This window comes from Mizuhopecten yessoensis, unplaced genomic scaffold (genome assembly GCF_002113885.1).
Source record: "Mizuhopecten yessoensis strain PY_sf001 unplaced genomic scaffold, ASM211388v2 scaffold8373, whole genome shotgun sequence".
NCBI classification, from domain to species: domain Eukaryota; kingdom Metazoa; phylum Mollusca; class Bivalvia; order Pectinida; family Pectinidae; genus Mizuhopecten; species Mizuhopecten yessoensis.
The window spans coordinates 388,528-416,057 of NW_018407515.1; the positions used below are offsets into that span (position 1 = coordinate 388,528).

At 36.1% G+C, this 27,530-nt stretch overlaps 2 protein-coding genes across 2 annotated transcripts in view; one reads left to right on the plus strand and one right to left on the minus strand.

Moving 5' to 3' along the window:
* The window catches only part of LOC110455759 (gamma-1-syntrophin-like), a 19,116-nt gene extending 10,855 nt beyond the window's left edge, over positions 1-8,261 (minus strand). Inside the window, exons 1-8 of the mRNA XM_021506117.1 lie at positions 8,161-8,261; positions 7,131-7,277; positions 6,462-6,620; positions 3,638-3,761; positions 2,332-2,366; positions 1,736-1,848; positions 1,352-1,481; positions 744-782 (exon numbers count right to left, since the gene is read on the minus strand). Of these exons, the coding sequence (XP_021361792.1) occupies positions 744-782; positions 1,352-1,481; positions 1,736-1,848; positions 2,332-2,366; positions 3,638-3,761; positions 6,462-6,620; positions 7,131-7,277; positions 8,161-8,169 (756 nt within the window). The 5' untranslated portion in view covers positions 8,170-8,261. The remainder of the gene's footprint in view (positions 1-743; positions 783-1,351; positions 1,482-1,735; positions 1,849-2,331; positions 2,367-3,637; positions 3,762-6,461; positions 6,621-7,130; positions 7,278-8,160) is intronic.
* Positions 8,262-8,354: 93 nt separating this feature from the next.
* LOC110455765 (EF-hand domain-containing protein 1-like) lies at positions 8,355-20,268 on the plus strand. Its single transcript, XM_021506126.1, has 11 exons — positions 8,355-8,517; positions 9,223-9,444; positions 10,159-10,309; positions 10,935-11,071; positions 11,448-11,675; positions 12,321-12,662; positions 14,453-14,593; positions 17,807-18,101; positions 18,778-18,868; positions 19,225-19,417; positions 19,572-20,268. Exons 1-11 carry the CDS (start codon positions 8,470-8,472, stop codon positions 19,647-19,649), a joined length of 1,926 nt encoding a protein of 641 aa, XP_021361801.1. The 5' UTR covers positions 8,355-8,469; the 3' UTR covers positions 19,650-20,268.
* The last annotated feature ends 7,262 nt before the right edge of the window (positions 20,269-27,530 follow it).

Consider the following 27,530-nt stretch of genomic DNA (forward strand, 5'->3'; position numbering starts at 1 on the left):
CATTTGTACAATTTTGAATCCCCACCACCTAGGGATGCTTCCAGTCAAATATGGTTGATATCCATGGCATAGTTCTACAGAAGAAGTCGCTTGTAGCAATATAGCCAAATTGCCCCCCTTTTGCCCCGCCCCTGAGCCCCCTGGGGGGTCAGCCCCATCATTTGTACAATTTTGAATTCCCACCACCTAGGGATGCTTCCAGTCAAACATGGTTGATATCCATGGCATAGTTCTACAGAAGAAGTCGTTTGTAGCAATATAGCCAAATTGACCCCTTTTTGCCCCGCCCCCTGGGGGGTCAGCCCTCTCATTTGTACAATTTTGAATCCCCACCAACTAGGGATGCTTCCAGTCAAATATGGTTGATATCGACTTCTTATTTCTAGAGAAGAAGTCGCTTAAAGCAATATAGCCAAAATGACCCCTTTTTGCCCCGCCCCCCAGCCCCCTTGGGGGTCAGCCCCACCATTTGTACAATTTTGAATCCCCACCACCTAGGGATGCTTCCAGTCAAATTTAGTTGAGTTCCAATCAGTGGTTAAGAAGAAGAAGTCGTTTAAAGAAATTGTTGACGGACGTACGACGTACGGACGGACGCCAAGGTATGGCATAAGCTCACCTTGGTCCTTCGGACCAGGTGAGCTAATAAATAAAGCCTTTATCATTATCATTATTTCTATAAGGAGAAGTTGCCTTAACAGACTTTGAAAGTTCGTAAAGAGTAATAAACTGTGGGTTCATACCTGTTCTTCTGGTATCAGCAGTCTGTTACTCATTTTTATCTACAAAATGAAAATTTAAAATCGTATTTACATTTTTTAACATTTTTGAATTTTTAAATTACATTACTTTAACATAATCATGACTTAATTCAATTGGTTCCCGTCATTGATTATATCCCCTCTTTTCTAAGTTCTATTAAATTGACCCATCCCCAACTGAAAATAGTTCTGTGACGCCGAGCTTCTAGCCATTACGTCCAGATGATAATTTCCAACTAGCCAAATATTAACAGCAACAATAATTTGCTCCTTTCTTTTAATCTTTGATTTCTGTCGTTATCTTTGTGCAATTTATCAATTATTGAGATATAGCACATTTGAAATATTTCAACTGATAAATAACTAATATCTGCATTCCATTTCATAATAATTCTGAATGTTCCTGCTGTTACCGATGCTATTTTTTTTCACACTTACACCTGAACAGGCTGCTGTGAATTCACAGTGAGTAAAACATGTTTAGAGCTACTAACGAGAATTGATTGATAAAACAAGTTTTTTTGAACTACTGATAACAAAGCTTAGTTACGAGATATGAGATGTTATAACCAATATGTATATACACTTACCATCTGAGTTAAGAGAGATGAGATGTTATTGGTGATTGCTCTGATCCAGTCAGCCAAAGAGTGGCTATCATCACAGTGAATAACGCCTGTCGAAGCCCCGTCCACACTGACAATCTCAAATGCATTCGCTCTGAGAAAACATTTTGACCTTTAGGCTTACAAACAATTTACAGTGGAAAATTGTAAGTCATAATACCTGACTTTTGTCCATATTATAGGTAAAGGACGCTTGAGAAAAACATAACTTTGAAGAAAAAAATGATCAATTGTGACTCTTATCTTGACAGGAATGGCAAAAACAAAACCAAATCTGATTGAGAATGGGATTGATATTTGATCCAAAATTTACAGAGAGAAAAATATTGTCAGATTAATGATGCTTACCTGAGTTTGTCAGTCCCAGGACAGTAGCGAGTGAGATAGGCAAACAGCAGTGGTATAGAAACGTAGACTGACCATTGACGCTCCAGACGCGGAAACTGGGACGAGTCTTCTTCCTGCAGACAATCAGCTATATCTTAAAATGAGGCATTACACGTGATTGGACTACCTCCCATTGCTTTGTTAAGTTTGAATGAATATTGAATAAGTTATTATTTTGTACAATATAAGATTTAATAAATACTTAACAAATAACCCTTCAATAGGATTTTATAGGGTGGTCACAGTTACCTTGATATATTTGACATACTCCTTTCCCAAAAATGCCTACATAAAGATTACCTACATATTCCCTGTTCATAATAGATCAATGTTATACTACATAATAACCTGATGTTGCGCATGGTAAAAAAATCCTACATAATGCATATCTTTGAAATGTTATCAAGGAATAATTAAATCACCTAGACTTCCATTAATGCCCAGAACTCATTTGTATCCTGTATGCATACCTGACCAGAGTACATTGCTCTAATATCTACGCAAGAAAACCTCAAAGGTTACCCTTGCGTCAGAGAAATCCACGATAATACACCTACCATTGGCGAATTGTTGTTGTTTCCTGCTTGCTGATCTGAAAATAAACAAATTCAATGTTGTACAGTCGAGTGATTCAGAGCCAGGGCTTTCATTTGACCCTTGAGAGTATGTATTTGAGGACCAAAAATGGGTTTTGACTCTTGGATTTGAAAAGACATGTCTACATGTATTTGATGAATGTTTTAACACTTCAAACTTCATAAAAAAGGTTAAATGTTCTCTGAAATTGGTAAATGTCAAGGGTCAACTGAAAGCCCTGAAACCCCTCTTCTCTTTTAAATACAGGAAGGTAATGTAGTTGAGCTCATTTTGCATTTGACCAGTTCGTTTACATGATCTTGCTGTGATAACAGACCCCCCCAATGCTTCTCCTGAATATCCTGAAAGCCAGCGCCTTGCTTCTTTACGGTGATGTATCAGGTTTGTCGTCTAGACGTGGACACCTCTAAGTATATGCAGGGTGATTGCATATGACTTAAGATATATGAACACGGAGGTGCACTCACAACACAACCTGACGTACTCAGCTAACAGTGCTTTGTTTACATCTAACACATGCTGACTGGTTACGCATGGGAGAGGGCTTCGTCAGGGCAATTACAATAATTTTGTCATTTCACAAGGTACAGTCGGCACGTATAAATATGGTTAAATGTAAATAAAGCACCTTTAACTGAGTACATTAGGTTGTGTTGTGATAAACAAATTGCCCTTCTATGTTCATTTATTTACGATATATATTTTTCTAATGTAATCAAAGATAATTTAATTTGTATATATATAATGCAGAAGGATGTCTTCACATAGAAAAAGGGATCACAGGAAATCTTGAGGGGTTACAACTCATCTGCACTCAAGAATTGGAAAAATTCCTTGGTTTCTAAATAGCATCATAGTGTAGTGTTCAAAATCAATTGAGTGTAGAAACTCAATAAACAATGGGAAGTTTGAATTTCTGCATTGCAGAAACCCCTAGTCTCGATTCACACCCCAGGGTGGATAAAGGAATATTTTAGGGGCAGACGATTCAGGGTTTTCAGTAGCCTCTGGAGATTATATTTTGGACGATTCAGGGTTTTCAGTAGCCCCTGGAGATTATATTTTGGACCAAAATTACCTTTGACTAATTAGTTGGAAAGGACATGCAACTCTTACAGCAAATAATTCATTTTTAGACAATTATATGTATTTAACAGAAAAAGATATTAGGAAATACAATTTGTCCCACTTTTCTAACAGTTAGATCTTCCACTGACATAAGCTATCATATGGTGATGAAGCATTCAGATGTACATCATTACCAACCTTTATTGAGGAAAACGGCTGCAGGTTTGAAGTGCTTTACAACCAGCGTAACCTCTGACCCAGCTGATTTCAATAAACTGATGACCTCGTCATGACTGGCTCTGTCACAGGGTTCTCCATTCACCTGAGAACAAAATCAGTTGATACAGTTTTCTCTTTATTACCATATGAAACATATTACTTTCTGATTTTTTTGGCACATACTGCCCATTTTATATTTTAAAGGGGCCATTTCGTCAAACGAGAACCAGAAAACTGAGTTGATACCGAAAATATATATCTCCTAACGAATGTTCAGTGTGGTCAGTTTCATATTTCGGGAAAGCCTGTGATAAAAATAGCTACGACGGAAATAGTGCAATAATATCCAGGCCTTTCAGCGAGAAGTAAATATGTACAGCACTACGCTGTCGACCGACAACACAGTGTCAGTTATGAGTCAGAGTCTGAGTTCGCACATAACACGTTCTTGAATTTACACAATACATCGCATTTACCTGTAATAAGATATTACTGTTCATATTTGGATTTGAATAAAAACGAACATGTTCAATTAGAGCACTGGGAGAATTTCAAACCGCAGAAAGTATGATATCAATAGGTTTAAACGTAAAATAGATTAATTCATAAACTCATTTATAATGATGTTTGAGATGCTGTTGAAGATAAATTTAATTCAGAATAAATCCATGTACTTGAATTCCAGAGAGGCTAGGTGAATAAAGCGAGGATTTACCTTCTCTCCTCGGCTGTACAGTTAAGGATTTCTCCATTACTGATTAAAAACGCCAAGAAAACATTGTCTTTTGTCAATTTCTCAACATGAATCGTTCATAAGGAGTACCAAACTATATTATCATGAAGAACTTATGACAAGGTTATAAAAAAAACTTACTTCACTTAATTTTCCCTTTAAATAGTGGTTTTAATTGTCTATCTATCAAGACACCGACACTTCTTGGTGACAGCTTCACCTATTGATCAAGGTGATTCTGCACTGATTGTGTAGGGCAACACTTTATGTAGTCAATGAAAATACACTGTATTGATTCATTAACATCCATGCTTCTTGTAGCACTAATCAGTGTCAGCACTGCATGTGACGTAAATGGGCTCTTTTGCATCTAGTTCAAATGGATTTTTTATTGGAAAAATATGAGGATGGCATAAATACAAACAGCAAATGCATAGTTTGATTTTAAAATGCCCAACGTTTAAATCTTTGTTGAATAATTGATGAGATCATAGATAAAGGTAGAACGAGTGTATTGATAAACGGAAAAGGAAGTACATCCCTAATTGAAAATCCAATGCAAGGAGACAGTATCACAAATTCCGCATATTCTAATGAGTCAATTGTTTAATATTAAACTGATGAATATTGTATGTTCATTATTGACAGAACAGTGTGTACTCTCAATATTAAAGTATTTCAGAGCAATCCAGGCATTAATTCAGTTGTTTTTTATCAATGAGTCACATGTGTTCATTTTTCTGTACTTCAGGAAACCGGCTACCTATTTCACTACTGCGAAGTTTTTCAAGGAAGATAACTCTTACATGCAATTATCATGTGTATATGGTTGTATTATAAAATGTCAATTTTTAATCGTTTATAGATAATTTATTTTACACAATTTCAGCATTTATTAAATTGAAATTATACATTAATGCAATACTAATCTATGGCAGTATCATTTTTATTGACATTATTTTGCAAAAGAATGTGTCTTTCATTATTTTTTCCAACATTCACTCCTTTTTACATAAATTTCCATTTAAAACCCTTAAAATTATGACAACCTATATTTTTTTGTGGCAATTTTTTTTCTTTACTTCAAAGCAATATAACTACAAAATTTTAAGAAATTCTACTGAGAAATGGTGACACGAACCTAATACCTTAAGAAGGCTGCATCTCCATATACCAAGAAACCAGAAGTTTTCAACAAGGTGCAATTGACTTTTTTTTAATCTGAACATTTGATGAATTGTTTTTTCTTCATTTTTTTGGAGGGAGAGGGAAGGATACCCCAAAAAGGTTGGTATCTTCTCTCTCTCTTTTTTTTAAAATTATTTTATATATATGTATTATCATTGTATTGTTTTTGGAGCGACATTTTCCAGAACTGTGAAATAAATAATTTTTAAACAACATTTTATGCAACAAAATATGTCAAATGCATTTCACAAACGTTTGTATGGAAATTGTAGGGATTAATGTGATATATAGTAAAAAAGAACGATCAAATTGTTAAAAAATGTGAAAAATTGAGAAAACAAAACGTATATATATATGTATATAACAATTGCTTCTTACCAAACAAATATATATCTCAACATTTTACGTTATGATCAATGCTAATTCAAATCATAGTTGTTACCATTCAGACATTAAAAACTTTTCGCAGAAAGGCAGAGTTTTCAAATTAAAGTAAGTTTTGTTTTCAAACATACAAAATTGACATTGGTTTTGATTGCTGTCTGCTTCAGGTTTCAGGTTATAGTTTTTTTTATTTCTGACTGAGACAAAGAAAAGAACCTCATTTTGGTACTTGAAGTTCATTGCTATCTGCTTGAATTCAGTTTTGAATGGGAGTCGGTTAACCTCGCAGTCATTGTCAGTACGTTGTGACTGGAACACAGGATGGTGTCATTTTACAGTGAGATGGCACTTTAAAGTTACCCTGTGGCCCCACTTGTGTGTAGTCATTGGATGAAGCAACTGCATCACTGTTTTTTCAAGTATTTATCTAGCAGTGAGCATTAACTATCATTATAACGATTGCAATAGAATGCCTGATACAATATCCTTGACTGATACCTTTAAAATGGCATCTCCTACATACAAGCCTCCTGTAAGGGCTGCAGCCTGTCCTGGTACCAACTTTGAGACCAGCACAGGGAGGCGATTCTCAGCACCACCCTTCAAACTAATTCCCAGGCCAGTCTTCTCATGCTTCTGGATTACAACCTCTCGTACCTATAAAATTGATTCACAGAAATATGTAAATAATTAACAGAATATTTATTTATTTTTCTTCAATATAAATAACTTTAAAAGTTTCATTTTTTATCTTTCATCTTAAAACCAAAAAATTGGGGGAAATTGCTAGTACTAATTAATATAAATGCCTATATCAAATGGATTGGAATCAAAATGGATAAGAGCTTTTTCCCCAAAACACTGATACTATATCTAGATCTACAATGTACCAATGACCAGTGTTCTGCTTAAAAGACATTTCATTGTGTACATATTTAATATAAACTTTATTTCATTCCAAATTAAGTTGCATTACATCACATAACATACAAAGTACAGAGGAATGGGATCCAGAAACAAGTTGAAATAACTTATATAAATCCGTTTCCGAACATATGTGTGTACATATTTGGATTACAACCTAGTTTCCTCATCTAATACTTCTGTAACATTACATTAATCTTTATCATTACTACATCATCATCAAGTGCATCATTTTGTTTTTACTTTGTTGATTAGTTCGTTTGCATTTTCTTCTTGGTACACTGGAACCAGTTCCTCTTTCAGCAATGTCAGTGTGTCGCTAGACAGTTGCAGTTTTATTGGTTGTGGACGTGTTTTTCCATCATTTAAAGTCACCATGCCACTTTTAACCTAAAAATATGAGCAAACACATAAATAAGTATTTTTTTCTGTATGTATGCATATATCCAAATGTGCTGGCTCACTCAACTTGTTTTTATTTTCAAAGTAAAGATACTAAGCTTTGATGATGTGAATCTTTAGACTTTGCCCATATAGCATGTAATTTAAATCCTTTCATATATGTTTCTACTTCTACTTTATAATAACCGCCTTCAACAAGTTAAAGATTATGTTATTTGGAGATCATTGCATAAGGAGGGGAAAATAAATAAGTAAATAGATATATACAATTAAGTAAATAAATGAATAAATAGGGATTTATGGTAATTTAGCTATGGCGGATTTGAAGGCAGTTATTTAAGTTCACAGATATCTGGAGGGAGGCAGTTCCAATCAGATATTGTTCGTGGGAAATTAATGACTGTTTTTAAATATTAGGCCCATGGCCAGCCGCCCTTAAGAATAATACTTTGACGTTAATTGTTATGTCTAGATATCAAAAATAAATATGCTATGAATAATTATCTTAAGAGATTGGACTACTTCTAATCTATAACAAACTTTTAATTCATAATAATTACAGTAGCATCTGACAGTCTGGCTCTAAACCAGGCATAAATACTATCTTGTTACACGATGAATGCCGTCATCATATTGTTGTTTCTTTTTCAATTTATAAACAACTGTCTGGTTTTATGCAGAGACGTACGTACAACATTTTTAGATCGGAAGATAAGATCGGCACAGTGAGCTGAAATGTTGTAGCCGCTCATACAATGTAGTAGGCTAACAGTTGCAGTTTCATCAACTTTATCTGAGATTTAACATATTCACAAATATAGAGTGAATTCGGACTAAATAAATGAAATGCATGCACATGGTTATCATTTACCTCTTCCATGTTTGGTGATTGAGCACATTCAACGTTTCATCACGTTACGGAAACTAAACAGAAAAGTTGAAGCGGAGATTTGTCGTCCACTTCGACGTCCATTGATATGAACTCTTTGAAAATGGAGGTAAGATTAGTCATCATATCCGGAAGGTGGCGCTTAGAATTTCCTCTCGTAAGTTCTCGCGTTAACTTTGTTTACATAGCAACTACACAGCAACAGTGTTCGGTGTGTATCGTGTTGTTGGGGATAACAAGTTGGAAAGAAGAAGGGTGTCTGTTTAGGTTGTTAGGAGGGAAGAATTCGCCATGGAAGGGCTACCGTTCCTCCCAGGAAACTCATTTGTAGATCCAACAGTAAGTATTAAAATATATTTTCATCGAAAATTATTGACAGCAGACGATTTCTCATGTCCATGGCGATGTTTCAATGTTTGTCAGTTTACTGTATCGTATACAAGCATAATATGGCTACGAGTCTGTTGCATCTCTTTACATTGTTTAAAACCAGCAAGGATACATAACAAATAAATGTGCATCAATGTTTAGCTGTCAGTTGTATGTTTGTCGTTTACTTCAGGTATAGGTCTTACTCTAATAACTCACGCAAAATGTTAGTTGCTCGTGTGTTTTGGTTACAATGCCATCGACAATTTCGAATGATCAGTATTTGCACTGTGCTGTCTGCAGACAGACCATGTTGATATGATGTTATATACCCAAATCAATTTAATCAGAACTGTTCCATTAAGCAAAGTAATTTTATTTTCGTCTGTCATATGGACAGATTTACATCTCAAATGTTTTTTAATTTATAATACAAAACTGGAAAATTGGGAAGAAAATCCTAGAAATAATCATAAACATTTTATGTGTAGGTAAAATTTTGTCCTTAAACAGGACGTTTACTTTAATTGCTATAATGTCTGGGTTTTTTCTTTTCTGAAAGCATTGATATTATCAGATTATCATCAGTTTGTATTGATAAGAAATTCACGGATAAAAAAACCCATTTAACTTGTAGTTTGTATGCTCATTTTATCTATATCTTGTCACTTACAGAAAGCCAAATACCATAGAAGTCATTCGCTCAACTATAAGAATGGCTATGCCACACAGATTCTGCCTACCACTGGAATTGGTGGTGTGCCCATCAATTACAACCAACTTTCTGAACAGGAGCTTGACGAGCTGGCGAATTTCAACCCAACATTGACCTATGGTCAGGCAAAGCAAGCTCCACCAGAGGACTTTGTACCAGGTCATGTAGCATGGGATAAAAAGGTACAGAAGTTGTGACAGCAGGCACTGGCTCATAATGGTTGACACACTTGGTCATGACCAGTTATCATGATATACCGTTGTTTATCATTATTATTATTGATTAATAGTGTTTTAATGAAAGTTTGATAGTGACAAGTTCATCTTTGAGTTATTCACTTGTTCTTCAAACCATGTTTTATTTTTTTAATTACCAAGATGTACCTATATTGTTTACAATGTCATTGTCATTACTGATCTGGTCCTAAGTACATGTAAGGGTAGTTTGATTTTACTTCTATGTTAAAGTTACACCTTTTCCATCTACAAGTTTGAAAGCATTGCAGTATCTAACACACTATTTGTTAGTCAAGATCAATTCCGCTCCATTTAATTCTTAATTTTACTTCGAGGTTGTGACCAACAGGTATGTCCCTGATCTAACTGGGCTCCATTAGCAATTTGGGAAAATTAAAACATTTGCAGAAACTTACAAAATTGTCAAAGTACATGTATTTATCCATAACAGCACTTTTTTTGGATCAGAAAAAGTATAATGGTTGGTATGCTGGTTTAATGTGGTTGTTCTAGGGAAACACAAACTAATCTAATAGACTGGGAAATATATTCAGAGCATTTAAAATAGTAAGGAAAGGAATAGATGAACAACTGGGTGTTTTCTTTCTTTTACATGCTTAATATGATTCTTGTTTCTTAAACTTCTGTTTTCTGCTACAGGTTTTAAGATTCAATGCTTACTTCAAGCAAACTGTCCATGAATCTCCTGATGAATACTTCAGAGTGCGACCAGTTGATCTATATTACTACCTTGAGGATGACAGTATTGCAGTTGTTGAGCCTCATGTGGAGAACTCTGGCATGCCACAAGGTATAAACTGATGTTCATGCATATTCACTGCTGGTTGGCAATCTTGTTGAAAAGTAACATGTAAAAAAAAAAAATCAAACTTTAAATATCAAATGTATAGTTTGATAAAAAAAAAAAAGAACATTTTTATAATAATAATAGACTGAAAATTTAAAAAAATTAGAAACGCTCTATATCTGACAGTTTTAGTACACAAAAATCTGGTTTGTAGGCCTATCACACTGGTGCTTGAATCCATTTGCCTATCCTCCCCAACATATTTCTCTTGAAATATTGAACTTTAGCTAGCTACTAGTTAATATATATCTATATGCAAACTTCAAGAACACCAGACGGTGAAACCTGGCTGTATATCTTCAAAGATATCTTCAAGTGAATGAATTTAGTGTAATAGACATTTTTGCTGATGATTAATGGGATCTACTTTAGGACCAACAGATATATTACAAAGAAAATATGGAGATTGAAATTCTTATAATGCATGCATCTTAAAAAGTGCTGCAAAAGTAGAATATTTACTTTGACACTTGAAGCTTATGGGTTTTGAAGTTTTCAAATTATAACTTGAGTTGGAAAAAAAGACCTGTCAAATACATGTATAATTTTTTGTCTTTTTGAAATTCAGGAAAGCTCATCAAGAGACAGAGGCTACCCAAGGATGACCAGGGGAGTAATTGGCATTGGAGGGACCTCAACAATGGAATGAATGTCACATTTTATGGGAAAATTTTCAGAATCGTCAGCTGTGATGCATTCACAAGGGTGTGTTAAATTGATATCGTCATTATTAATAATGTTTCCTTTTGTCAAAAGTGCAATTATTGTCTAAGTTTTTTTTACAGTATAAAGGGTTGTTCAATCTATGTTAATATAATAAACTGGGTGTAAAAAAACACCCACAGGAATAATACACTATTGCATTATGACCATCTAAACCAGATCTGACAGGGATTTGGATTAGACAGTGACCAGTTTAGAAATGTTCAACTATAACATATATTAAAATATGCAGCAGATACAGAAAATAAATCTGATTTATATATTATAAATATATATTTATATTATATATTCAAAATCTGATGTTTTAAAAATCCAAACTGTTGATGTAACATGTAATCATTGTTTTGAATTCCCACAGAATTTCCTGGAGAGTGAGGGTATGGTGGTTAACGAGAGCGAGGGTGCCCCTACCGATCCTTACATCGAGAGGAGGAAGGAGGCAGCAGCTCTCCGAACCTACAACACTCCGTCCTCCTTCGACAAACTCAAACAATTCCTGGAACTCGACCGTAAAGTGCTGCGGTTCTATTGTATCTGGGACGATCAAGACAGCATGTTTGGAGAGAGTAGACCATTTGTTATCCATGTGAGTTTCTTCTGTAATATATAACTATATTTTCAAACAAGTTTAAATTTTATCAGTACGATTTTTTGTCCAATTTTGGGCCATGCAGTTCTCCAAGGAAAATTAATTGTGTTTTTCCCCAGTTTTTATTCAAAAGTACCAAGAATATATTATTAATTGTTTATGATGCTTTTCATATTTAAATGTCAATAAGCTTTGGTAATCAAATGATTTCAAGCCTTCATGGTAATTAGATAAAACATTGCTTTTACATGACAAACATTATTCCAAGTTTGGATAGTTTTACACTACCATTTTCCCAAATTCTAAAGCTCCTGGCCCCCATTCCCCAAACAACAAAAAAGGCACCGTTTCCTGTACAAAGTTTATGAATTTTTCTGGAAAAATGATAATGGGACAAATGTTAAAATGTATGTAATAATTTCATAAGAAATATTACCGCTATATTGTCTTCTCTTTTATGACTCATTGGAAACACTTAGGCATACTCAAATAGCTAAAATATACATTATTCTAATTAAACAAAAAAGTATTTATTACCCAAATTTCAAGTATTCATAACCCAAATGTTAAATATTCATAACCCAAATTTTAAGTATTAATAACTCAAATTTTAAGTATTTATAATCCAAATTTTTTGTCCAGTATTACCTAGTGGATGATACATTGGAAGTCCGAGAAGTGCACACGCCCAATGACGGACGCGATCCTTTCCCAGTTTTGATTGGACGACACAAAGTTCCTAAAGACAGATACAACATAGAGTCTTCATTCCCTGGAGTTGTAATGGAACTGTCAGAACACGAAATCAAAGAGTATTTCACACCCAAAGACTTCAAATTAGGCACACCGATGTCAATATACGGGCGCCGATTCCTTGTGTATGACTTTGATAACTTCACAAAGGCATTCTTCTACCAGAACTTTGGAATGACCGACTTCAAGCCAGTGGATGTGCAGAACAGGGCCAAGGCTCTTCCTAAGATGGTAATTTGTTCATATATTCAGGTCATGTTTTATAACTTTCCTAAACTTAGTTTTCCCATTGAAATGTATTGTTGAAGTTACAAATTTTTTTCTAAACTTTTTTCCCTTAACTCCAGCAATGATTTCCAATTGAAATAACCAAAATAAGGGATTTTCCCTTAAGTTGAAGAACCCTGGGGCCTAGCCTTAGATATTTAATGTCAAGTTAAATAAAAAATGATCCAGTGTAGGAACCTCAGATGACCTATTTAGAATTTAGTTCACTACCTAGATTTTTTTTTTTAGTAATTAATTAATTTCCCACCTTGGACAAATTAAATATAAACACAATAAAAGAAACACCCAAAGTCCTTGTGATGGTTAAATATAAAAGAGTTTCGAAGTTCTTTCAGTTTCAACTGTGGAAATAGAGTTCAGCAGGCAGGTTTTTCAAAGGCACTGTTTTCCAGTAAACACTAGAACCAGAGAAATGTTGGTCTGGCTTGACAACTGATTTTTATTTTTCATTTACTAGTTAGAAATATGTTACCTTCAATGAGAAGGAGGAATTCACTCTTAAATATGATGGACAGTTTTGACAGAGGAAAACTGAATACTGAAGTAAATAGTTAAAACACCAAAAATCACTTTTGACGTCAATTGATGTAATTTGGACAAGGTTTGCTTTTCAAAATAATAAGCAATTGATACAATTGAAATAAATATTTCAAACAGATGTTGCCTCAATTTTGAATTTGGTTTTGATGAACATTCAAAATAATAATAGTATAGATAAAATAAAATAAATAAAATTGCAGTCTTTTTGAAAGATTTAAAAAAAAATCTATCTGTTATCAAAGTTTATTACAAATAATGATAAAAAAACAGCAATTTTAAATGATACAGTATAAATATAATCAGTAATAAAAATATGTCCTAGAATAAGGATTTTTACAATAAATACTGTTAATTTTCATATTTTTCTAAACATTATTTCTTACACTTTCTAGTTTTCAAAGTTGTAATAGAACAAGGACATTTTTTCCAATGTAAATTTCTAAGAAGTTCGCAAGCACTGACATAAAATCAAGCTTTTGTTGGCAGGCTAGTGCAGGTGTGCTCTACTGACACATATTCTTAAAAATATGTACGCTTCAAACAGTCATTCTATTTCAGTGATCGAAATTAACATGAACATGAAATATCAAAAAAATAACAAAACAATTTTTGCCTCAAGTGATTACTTTTCATGTAAATTGCTAAAAAATGCAGTCAGTACTCATTAAACAACTTTTTGAATGTAAGCAAATTGTGTCAATTATTCATGTTTTTGTAATAAACATTATCTTACGATGTGTGATCTCTCATTCTGCAACTCCTTCACAAAGTTTTACATTAGGTTTATTTCTACAATTTGCTTTATTGATCCTTGTCCCTACCAATTCGCTGTAATAAACAACATTGCGTGGACAAATATTTTTCAGGAGTTATGCTGAGATAGGCGTAACATGTATTGTATGTCTCAGGAGTTATGCTGAGATAGGCGTAACATGTATTGTATGTCTCAGGAGTTATGCTGAGATAGGCGTAACATGTATTGTATGTCTCAGGAGTTATGCTGAGATAGGCGTAACATGTATTGTATGTCTCAGGAGTTATGCTGAGATAGGCGTAACATGTATTGTATGTCTCAGGAGTTATGCTGAGATAGGCGTAACATGTATTGTATGTCTCTATATTTCTTGAATTCCAGCCCTAGCCATTTGCTCTATTAGAATACCATCTTACGTCATTATATATTTGTTTTTCAGGAAATCCCTCCCTACAACCAGTTTGGATCCCTTGAAGATTCCCTACAATCTTGTCTGTCTTTGATCCCACAACCTCCCAAAAAGGACTTCATCAAGATGTTAGAAAACGACCATAAAGTGCTACGCTTTGAAGCTATCATGGTAGGTATATAAATGTTTGGAACCTTCAAGGGGAGAACTTTCAACCCTGATGTAGAACTGTCACCCCTGGTGTAAAAGTGTCACTCCTGGTGTAGAACTGTCACCCCTGATGTGGAACCATCACCCTTCATATAGTACTTTAACCCCTGGTGTAGAACTGTCACCCCTTGTATAGAACTGTCACCCCTGATGTGGAACCATCACTCCTGGTGTAGAACCATCACCCCTCATATAGAACTGTCACCCCTGGTGTAGAACCATCACTCCTGGTGTAGAACCATCATCCCTTGTATAGAACTGTCACCCCTGGTGTAGAACCATCACTCCTGGTGTAGAACCATCGCCCCTCATATAGAACTGTCGCCCCTGGTGTTGAACTGTCACCCCTGATGTAAAACTGTCAACCCTGGCGTAGAACTGTCACCCCTGGATAGAATAGTCAACCCTGGTGTTGAACCGTCATCCCTAACGTAAAACCGTCACCCCTGGTGTAGAACCGTCACTCCTGGAGTAGAACTGTCACCCCTGGATAGAACCTTCACTCCTGGTGTAGAACCGTCACTCCTGGTGTAGAACCGTCACCCCTGATGTAGAACTGTCACCCCTCGTCTAGAACCGTTACATTTACCCCTGGTGTAAAACTGTCACCCCTGGTATAGAACTGTCATCCCTTGTGTAGAACTGTCAACCCTGGTGTAAAACTGTCACCCCTGGTGTAAAACTGTCACCCCTGGTAAAGAACTGTCATCCCTGGTGTAAAACTGTCAACCCTGGTGTAGAACCATCACTCCTGGTGTAGAACCATCACTCTGGTATAGAACCATCACCCCTGTTGTAAAGCTGTCACCCATGGTGTAAAACTGTCACCTCTGGTGTAGAACCATCATCCCTTGTGTAGAACTATCACCCATGGTGAAGAACTGTCATCCCTCATGTAGAACCATTACCCCTTTTGTAGAACTGTCTACCCTGGATAGTACATCACTCCTGGTGTAAAGCTGTCACCTCTGGTGTAGAACATCATCCCTGGTGTAGAACTGTCACTCCTTGTGAAGAACTGTCATCCCTCATGTAAAACCATCATCCCTGGTGTGGAACTGTCACCTCTAGTGTAGACCATAATCCCTGATGTAAAACTGTCATCCCTCATGTAAAACTGTCATCCCTCGTGTAGAACCATCAACCCTTTTGTAGAACCGTCTACCCTGGTGTAAAACTGTCACCCCTGGAAAGAGCATCACTCCTGGTGTAAAGCTGTCACCCCTGATGTAGAACTGTCACCTCTCGTCTAGAACCGTTACATTCACCCCTGGTGTAAAACTGTCACCCCTGGTGAAGAACAGTCACGCTGGTGTAAGACTGTCACCCCTGGTGTAAAACTGTCACTCCTGGTGAAGAACAGTCACCCCTGGTGTAAGACTGTCATCCCTGGTGTAAAACTGTCAACCCTGGTGTAAAACTGTCACCCCTTGTGTCGAACCATCACTCCTGGTGTAGAACTGTCACTCCTGGTATAGAACCATCCCCCCTTGTGTAGAACTGTCTCCCCTGGGGTAAAACTATCACCTCTGGAAGAACAGTCACCCCTTGTGTAAAACTGTCTCCCCTGGTGTAAAGCTGTCACCTCTGGTGTAGAACATCATCCCTAGTGAAAGACTGTCACCCCTGGATAGTACATCACTCCTGGTGTAAAACTGTCACCTCTGGTGTAGAACCATCATCCCTTGTGTAGAACTATCACCCATGGTGAAGAATTGTCATCCCTCGTGTAGAACCATCACCCCTTTTGTAGAACTGTCTACCCTGGTGTAAGACTGTCACCCCTGGAAAGAGCGTCACTCCTGGTGTAAAGCTGTCACCTCTGGTGTAGAACATCATCCCTTGTGTAGAACTATCACCCATGGTGAAGCACTGTCATCCCTCGTGTAGAACCATCAACCCTTTTGTAGAACTGTCTACCCTGGTGTAAGACTGTCACCCCTGGAAAGAGCGTCACTCCTGGTGTAAAGCTGTCACCTCTGGTGTAGAACATCATCCCTGGTGTAGAACTGTCACTCCTTGTGAAGAACTGTCATCCCTCATGTAAAACCATCATCCCTGGTGTGGAACTGTCACCTCTGGTGTAGACCATCATCCCTGATGTAAAACCGTCATCCCTCATGTAAAACCGTCATCCCTCGTGTAGAACCATCAACCCTTTTGTAGAACTGTCTACCCTGGTGTAAAGCTGTCACCTCTGTTGTAGAACATCATCCCTGGTGTAGAACTGTCACTCCTTGTGTAAAACCATCATCCCTCGTGTAGAACCATCAACCCTTGTTTAGAACTGTCATCCCTCATGAAAAACCATCATCCCTCGTGTAGAACCATCAACCCTTGTGTAGAACTGTCACCCCTGTTCTAGAAAACTGTTACCATCACCCCTGGTGTAGAACTGTCACCCCTTGTATAAAACTGTCACTCCTGGTGTAAAACCATCACCCCTGTTGTAAAACTGTCACCCCTGGTGTAGAACCATCACCCCTTGTGTAAAAATGTCACCCCTCCTCTAGAACCGTTACCCCTGGTGTAAAACTGTCACCCCTGGTGTAAAACCATATTCCCTTGTGTAAAACTGCCACCCCTCCTCTAGAACTGTCAGCCCTGGTGTAAAACTGTCATCCCTGCTCTAGAACCGTCACCCCTGGTGTAAAACTGTCATCCCTCCTCTTGAACTGTTACCCCTGGTGTAAAACTGTCACCCCTGGTGTAAAACTGTCACCCCTGGTGTAGAACCGTCACTCCTGGTATAAAACTGTCACCCCTGGTGTAAAACTGTCATCCCTGGTGTAAAACTGTCATCCCTCCTCTAGAACCGTCACCCCTGGTGTAAAACTGTCACCCCTGGTGTAAAACCGTCATCCCTGGTGTAAAACTGTCATCCCTCCTCTAGAACTGTCACCCCTGGTGTAAAACTGTCATCCCTCCTTTAGAACCGTCACCCCTGGTGTAAAACTGTCATCCCTGGTGTAAAACTGTCACCCCTGGTGTAAAACTGTCACCCCTGGTGTAAAACTGTCATCCCTCCACTTGAAGCGTAACCTTTACCAAAATTCACTAAAAATTTCACCCGTTCTCACTTCTTTGCGCTGGAAAGTTATGGCATGTATGTATTCATGATAAATATCGTATATGATAAGTTCACATCATATCAATGTGTTTTCTTCTCTTTAGGATTCCGTAAAGCCAGAAGACAAGGGCAGACGATTCATCATTTCCTATCGTCTTGCTGATGATATGATGACAATTTACGAGCCTCCGGTAAGAAATTCTGGAATCATCGGTGGCAAATTCCTGGAAAGGACCCGTGTAGCTAAGCCCAACTGCCCACCTGACCAGCCTTGCTTCTTTGGCCCTCAGGATTTCTACATTGGTGCTGTGATTGACATCTTCAAGCACCGCTTCATCATCATAAACGCTGATGCCTATGTACTGGAATATATGCAGAGCCACAAGCATCAATTCCCAGGTAATTACGTTGACTTTACCATTTAGTGTTATTGTTGGAACCAATGTTCCTTTTTTTATTATCAAGGTTTCATTCTTCCTGACAATCAACTTTTAATATCTTTAAATTAATCAGTGTTAAATCTTTGTGTTTGACTCAGGGAAAAATTGTATATACAGTTTTTATATACATGTATGTATATATATTTAGTCATAAAACATCAAATGTCCATGTGACCATAGAAATAGAATTACAATGGAACACTGAAGACTATATTCCACTAGTACTTTCGCCCTCTCTGGGCTCTACAGGCAATTTGAATTCATTGGAATTGTGATTTCATAAATAGGTACACATACTAATGATGCTATAAACAAAAAACACATAATGTGGACATCTGTAAATATGGAAAAAGAAATGGAGCAAGTTAGAATGAATATAAAATTCAAGAGTAAACGTTATAAGGATCTGATAGTAAATAAATATCAATCTCAAAGCACAACAGCTTGTTCATCTGAACATATCAAACATACAGAATTTGTAAGGTCAAAATTCCTGGGGTAAAAACACAACTTTCTTATGCAGAATTTAAAAAAAATGTATCTTAAGCTGACATTTTTTAGATATAATGATTTTAATTTTATTTGATGCTTGATGATGATGAAAAAGACATTAAGTTTGTTTTTGCTTGTCCCAGAATCAACAGTATCGTCATTACAACAGAAGTTGTCTGAACCACACGCCAAGTCTGAGGCAGTCAAGGGAGGACCGATGAAAGTGAAACGAAAGTAAGTCTAGTTCAGCCAGCCTAAGTAATCTAGGAGGACTAAAGTGTTTCACAGAGCTTGCATCTCGACACTCAATAAAAGTTAACTTGATAACTGTCAGAGATGCATTGGAAATTTAAAATCCAGAATCATCTGATCTAACTTAGGCATTAGATAAAAATCTCCTTAATCCACATGCTTAGTCTATATTCAATAAGAAATCTGTTTAGTTGTATTTGATAACATTGTCGGAGGTTGTATGTTTTAAGTGTAATTGTGTTGGAGTCCACTCCGTCACACAATGTCTTATATTTCTATAATTATGCATTGGGTACCTGACCATATATGTCTACATGTTGCTGCATTTGTTCCCACAGTGAGGGCGACCTAGAGATTCTGGTACAACAAATTCGTGCCCAGCTCAAGAAAATCGCCATCACAGACAAGACTCGCGTGGACGGGATGTTCCTCCGATACGATAAGGACAGGACAGGTTACATCGATGCCAACAACATGAAAAATCTCTGCCGTAGTTTGCAACTCCCAGTCGACGATGATGTCATAAATGCGGTGAGTTTATATGATCAACACTGCAATATAAACATAATTACTTTCGCTTCAATGGGTGTAAAAGTTAAAATTATAATTTCAAAGGAATTCTTGTGAAAGTTTTCACAAGTTGTCACCCAAATTAAAGATTTTCTTCTTTCTTTTTTTCTCACAGCTGATCTGTCAGTGCACACAGGACCCAGAGGGAAGAATATCACTCGAAGATTTCAGACGCTTTGTGGAGAGTTCATGAAGGAAAGGGAGATAACTTAACTAAAAAAGACAATTAAGAAACTGTGATATTTTGATGAGGAGAATGAATTAACGAGTGAAAGAGAACAGGTGGTGACACAAATTTTAGTCATTACACATACGTGGTGACTTTGAAGTACTGGATCCCGAAATGCAAAAAATATACCTTCATCCCAATGGACAACCATTTTTTCTTGTTAATTGAGTATTTTTATGCATTGTTTGTACATAATGTATATATAAATTATGATAAAAACCTTGATGTGAAAGAACCTTTTTTTTTCTAGTTATTGCAATATTCACATTTTTCTGTTAAAAACCAAGTAGAAGTTTTGAAATGTGAAGTTTATCATAGCAAACAAAGTCTTATCAATGTGGAATATAACTTTATTTCCTAAATCATCTACTTGGTATTCTCTAAGTTTGATGATAACTCAAAGAAATTTTGATCACACAATCATGAGAAAAAAGTATGAACACAAATGTGTCGACTGTGACACCTTAAGCGGAACTTTGCAGTTTTCAGCAAATCACTATTTAATATATTTAAAACAGTTGAAGTATAAGGTGTATTGTGAATGTTGAACAAACAACTCTGAATAAATCTATATCTAAAACAAGTTGTTATATTTTCTCTTGGTTTGGTCCTCATCCATACTTTGCATTCTAGTCCATGTTTTATATTTGGAAAAAAACAACCCAAAGTTAAATCTTGATAGAATACCCCATTTCATTTACCACACTGCCTACCAATCTCTTACAAAGTCTCCGTTCCACTTTTCTCCAGTACTTCTAACCAATTTTCTTTGATATGTCATTAAACCTCTTTATAACATTTCACTGGACAAATCATGGCAGTGTAAGAAAGTTTTACTATACCCTGTAGGCTATGTCAGAACTAAGCTTATCATTAAGTTACTTTAGGCAAGGTTTGCCTGTACAGCTAGATAACTCTTAAAAATGAACTTGTGCGTTTGATTCTGGTACCACAATGAAGCATCTCTCTAACAAGTAATAAGGGTGAAAGTAAATAGTGTCGTCTTAATATATTCCAAACCTAGTTAACAATACCACGGCAATACTACAACCACAACAATAACACCACAACCACAACAATACCACGATAACACTACAACCACAACAATACCACGATAACACTACAACAAACAATACCACGATAACACTACAACCACAACAATACCATGATAACACCACAACCACAACAATACCACAGCAATATTACAACATACAATACCATGATAACACTACAACCACAACAATACCACGGTAACACTACAACCACAACAATACCACGATAACACTACAACCAAAAACAAAACCACGGTAACACAACAATACCACGATAACACTACAACCACAACAATACCACAGCAATACTCCAATAAACAATACCACGGTAACACTACAACCACAACAATACCACAGCAATACTACAATAAACAATAACACAGCAATACTACAATAAACAATGCTACGATAACACTACAACCACAACAATACCACGGTAACACTGCAACCACAACAATACCACAGCAATACTACAACCACAACAATACCACAGCAATACTACAATAAACAATACTACGGTAACATTACAACCACAACAATACCACGATTACACTACAACCACAACAATACCACGACAATCCTTCAACCACAACAATACCACAGCAATATTACAACATACAATACCATGATAACACTACAACCACAACAATACCACGGTAACACTACAACCACAACAATACCACAGCAATACTACAATAAACAATACCACGGTAACACTACAACCACAACAAAACCACGATAACACCAAACCACAACAATACCACAGCAATACTACAACCACAACAATACCACGATAACACTCCAACCACAACAATACCACGATAACACCAAACCACAACAATACCACAGCAATATTACAACATACAATACCATGATAACACTACAACCACAACAATACCACGGTAACACTACAACCACAACAATACCACAGCAATACTACAACCACAACAATACCACAGCAATACTACAATAAACAATACCAAGGTAACACTACAACCACAACAATACCAGAGCAATACTACAATAAATAATACCACAGCAATACTACAATAAACAATGCTACGATAACACTGCAACCACAACAATACCACAGCAATACTACAACCACAACAATAACACAGCAATACTACAATAAACAATACCACGGTAACACTACAACCACAACAATACCAAAGCAATATTACAACAAACAATACCATGATAATCCTACAACCACAACAATACCACAGCAATATTACAACATACAATACCATGATAACACTACAACCACAACAATACCACGGTTACACTACAACCACAACAATACCACAGCAATACTACAATAAATAATACCACAGCAATACTACAATAAACAATGCTACGATAACACTACAACCACAACAATACCACGGTAACATTGCAACCACAACAATACCACAGCAATACTACAACCACAACAATACCACAGCAATCCTAAAATAAACAATACCACGGTAACACTACAACCACAACAATACCACGATAACACTACAACCACAACAATACCATGACAATATTACAACATACAATACCATGATAACACTACACTCACAACAATACAACAGCAATACTACAACCACAACAATACCACAGCAATACAACAACAAAAGCAATACAACTAAAATCCTACAACCACAACAATACCACGACAATACTACAACATAAACAATACCACGACAATACTACAACAAAAATAATGCCACGACAATACTACAACAATAACAATACAACGACAGTCCTACAACCACAACAATACCACGACAATACTACAACAAACAATACCACGACAATACTACAACCACAACAATACCACGACAATAGTACAACAAAAACAATACCACGACAATACTACAAAAACAATACAATGACAATATTACAACAAAAACAATACAATGATAATCCTTCAACCACAACAATACTACAACAAAAACAATGCAACGACAATCCTACAACCACAACAATACCACGACAATACTACAACAAAAACAATACCACGACAATACTACAGCAAAAATAATACCACGACAATACTACAACAATAACAATACAACGACAGTCCTACAACCACAACAATACCACGACAATACTACAACAAACAATACCACGACAATACTACAACCACAACAATACCACGACAATAGTACAACAAAAACAATACCACGACAATACTACTACAAAAACAATTTATCGACAATACTACAACCATAACAATATCACGACAATACTACAACAAAAACAATACCACGACAATAATACAAAAACAATACAATGACAATACTACAACAAAAACAATACAATGATAATCCTTCAACCACAACAATACTACAACAAAAACAATGCAACGACAATCCTACAACCACAACAATACCACGACAATACTACAACAAAAATAATACCACGACAATACTACAACAAAAATAATACCAAGACAATACTACAACAATAACAATACAACGACAGTCCTACAACCACAACAATACCACGACAATACTACAACAATAACAATACAACGACAGTCCTACAACCACTAAAATACCACGACAATACTACAACAATAACAATACCACGACAATACTACAACAAAAACAATACCACGACAATACTACTACAAAAACAATTAATCGACAATCCTACAACCATAACAATATCACGACAATACCATAACAAAAACAATACCACGACAATCCTACAACCACAACAATACCACGACAATATTACAACAAAAACAATACCACGACAATACTACAACAAAAACAATACAACGACAATCCTACAACCACAACAATACCACGACAATATTACAACAAAAACAATACCACGACAATACTACAACAAAAACAATACCACGACAATCCTACAACCACAACATTATCACGACAATACTACAACTACAACAATACCAAGTCAATACTCCAACAAAAACAATACAACAACAATACTACAACAACAAAAATACCACAACAATACTACAACAATAACAATACAACGACAATCCTACAACCACAACAAAACCACGACAATCCTACAACCACAACAATACCACGAAAATACTACAACCACAACAATACCACGACAATACTACAAACAATACCACGACAATACTACAAAAACACAACAATGATAATCCTACAACCATAACAATATCACGACAATACTACAACAAAAACAATACCACGACAATACCAGAACAAAAACAATACAACGACAATCCTACAACCACAACAATACCACGACAATATTACAACAAAAACAATACCACGACAATACTACTACAAAAACAATACCACGCCAATCCTACAACCACAACAATATCACGACAATACTACAACAAAAACAATACCAAGACAATACTACAACAAAAACAATACCACGACAATACTACAACAAAAACAATACAATGACAATCCTACAGCCACAACAATACCACGACAATACTACAACCACAACAATACCACGACACTACTACAACTACAACAATACCAGGTCAATACTCCACCAAAAACATTACAACAACAATACTACAACAACAAAAATACCACAACAATACTACAACATTAACAATACAACGACAATACTACAACAACAAAAATCCCACAACAATACTACAACAACAAAAATACCACAACAATACTACAACAAAAACAATACCACGACAATACTACAACCACAACAATACCACGACAATACTACAAAAGAATACAACGACAATCCTACAACCAAAACAATATCACGACAATACTACAACAAACAATACCACGACAATACTACAACTACAACAATACCACGTCAATACTCCAACAAAAACAATACAACAACAATACCACAACAATACTACAACAATAACAATACAACGACAATCCTACAACCACAACAATACCACGACAATACTACAAAAAAACAATACCACGACAACACTACAACAAAAACAATACAGCGACAATCCTACAACCAAAACAATACCACGACAATACTACAACAAAAACAATACCACGACAATACTACAACAAAAACAATACCACGACAATACTACAACAAACAATACCACGACAATACTACAAACACAACAATACCACGACAATACTACAACAAAAACAATACAACAACAATACTTCAACAAAAACAATATCACGATAATCCTACAACCACAACAATACCACGACAATACTAAAACCACAACAATACCACGACAATACTACTACAAAAACAATACAACGACAATCCTACAACCACAACAATACCACGACAATACTACAACAAAAACAATACCACGACAATACTACAAAAAAAAATACCACGACAATACTACAAAAACAATACCACGACAATACTACAACAGAAACAATACCACGACAATACTACTTAAACAATACCACGACAATACTACAACAAAAACAATACCACGACAACACTACAACAAAAACAATACAACGACAACCCTACAACCACAACAATACCACGACAATTCTACAACCACAACAATACCACCACAATACTACAAAAGAATACCACGACAATACTACAACAAACAATACCACGACAATCCTACAACCACAACAATACCACGACAATACTACAAAAACAATACCACGACAATACTACAACCACAAGAATACCACGACAATCCTACAGCGAAAACAATACATCGACAATCCTACAACCACAACAATACCACGACAATACTACAAAAACAATACAACAACAATCCTACAACCGCAACAATACCACGACAATACTACAAAAACAATACCACGACAATACTACAACCACAAGAATACCACGACAATCCTACAACAAAAACAATACAACGACAATCAAACAACCACAACAATACCACGACAATACTACAAAAACAATACCACGACAATGCTACAACAAACAATACCACGACAATACTACAACAAACAATACCACGACAATACTACAAAAGAATACCACGACAACACTACAACCACAACAATACCACGACAATCCTACAACCACAACAATACCACGACAATACTACAAAAACAATACCACGACAATACTACAACAAAAACAATACCACAACAACACTACAGCGAAAACAATTCATCGACAATCCTACAACCACAACAATACCACGACAATACTACAAAAACAATACAACAACTATCCTACAACCACAATAATACCTCGACAATAATACAACAAAAACAATACCACGACAATATCATATCCCCTGTACCACATCCTCAACACCTCATCCCCATTACCAAAACCTTAACACGTCATCCCAAGAACGACATCATCAACACCACATCCCCCGTACCACATCTTTAACACCACATCCTAAGAACCACATGGTGACATCCTAAAACAAACATCCCCAGTACCACATCCTTAACCCACATCACCAGTTCCACATCCTCAACACTACATCCCCAGTACCACATCCTCAACCCACATCACCAGTTCCACATCCTCAACACTACATCCCCAGTACCACATCCTCAACCACTCATCCTCAGTCACACATGATTTTTTTATGATTTCCTGATATTGACTTTTTCTTACATAAAGGAAGAGTGTCTATAAGGCTCTTTTTGGGCCCCGGTATGTTTCAAAGATGTCCTATTGTTTGACATGCGGAAAAACAAAGGTAAAACTTTGACCGAAAGTGAGTTTCTGGGTGTACCAAAAGGGGTAGGGTTAAATCACAAATATAGTTTGCTGTTTTCAAAATGAGCTTAAAAACCGAAATAATACCATTTCTGTTTTTGAAAACATGTATAAATTAGACAAGCATATGTAACAGAATGAAAAATGACAGAAATTCTATCGTCACTTAAAGATTGTTTATATAAAACGAAGGATTAAGACAGGGGGTTGTTTTAGGTAATTTCCAAAAAAAAAATCTTTTGATTTCTCAATAATTTCCTTTCTAATTAATATTTTGACTTAATTTTACAACTTTACTCATTAAAGTAGACTTACACAAATTACATATTGACTGCATACTTTCCTTCTGTTTTATACGGAGTTCTCCCGTGTTCTGGCGTCAGCTTCAATGGCCATTTTAAAGCAAGAAAATATCGTTTTCCCTTATTATTTTATAAATATTTTGCTTCTTTTTGGGTACGTAGGAAATTGGTACTCATCTACGCCAATTCTGTTATGGAGTTCGGTAACATTATTCCAAGGAATAGAAAAATCTAAAATCATGTGGATTTTGGGATAGTTGTTGTAAGAGTGTGACGTTTCTCCTCGCGACTGTGACTCCGGTTGCGCAGGGATATGAGACTAGTATCACAAGCTAGCACTAGGAATAGTTTAACATTATGTACATAAGAACCGATATACTGGTCAATGTGTAAAATATAAAGCCATGGTTTATGACCATTCCATATGTATTTTGTATTAATAAAGGGGATAAAAATCATAGGAACAGTTTATTTCACGGGGGGCGGGGGCTAGCGAGTACTATGTGTATACCAATAATTTGCATAGCTAGAGTTGCACTGACACGGTTACCATGTCAAATGATTGAAGCCAGGCTACCAACCATATTGTTCCCTTTATATGTATAAAAGCGGTAAAAAAACCTTAGAAACACTTTATTTCACGGGGAAAACTAGAGTTAGTGTTTGGGTACACCGATAATTAGCAAGACTAGAGTTTCACTGGCGCGATTACCATGCCGAATGAATATGCTACCCTCAGTTCTACATTTGTTAGAGACTTTGATTGCAACGAAGCATTTTAGTTGGCGGTCTTTATAGCAGATACAAAACATCTGTCATTGCTTTTTAATATTTTA

What these genes read in the sequence shown, in the direction of transcription:
- LOC110455765 (XM_021506126.1), top strand. Translation starts at nt 8,470, where the DNA reads ATGGAAGGGCTACCGTTCCTCCCAGGAAACTCATTTGTAGATCCAACA. An exon ending in GTAGACCATTTGTTATCCAT is followed by an intron (nt 11,676 to 12,320) that starts GTGAGTTTCTTC and finishes TTTTTTGTCCAG; the next exon opens with TATTACCTAGTGGATGATAC. An exon ending in CCAAGGCTCTTCCTAAGATG is followed by an intron (nt 12,663 to 14,452) that starts GTAATTTGTTCA and finishes TTTGTTTTTCAG; the next exon opens with GAAATCCCTCCCTACAACCA.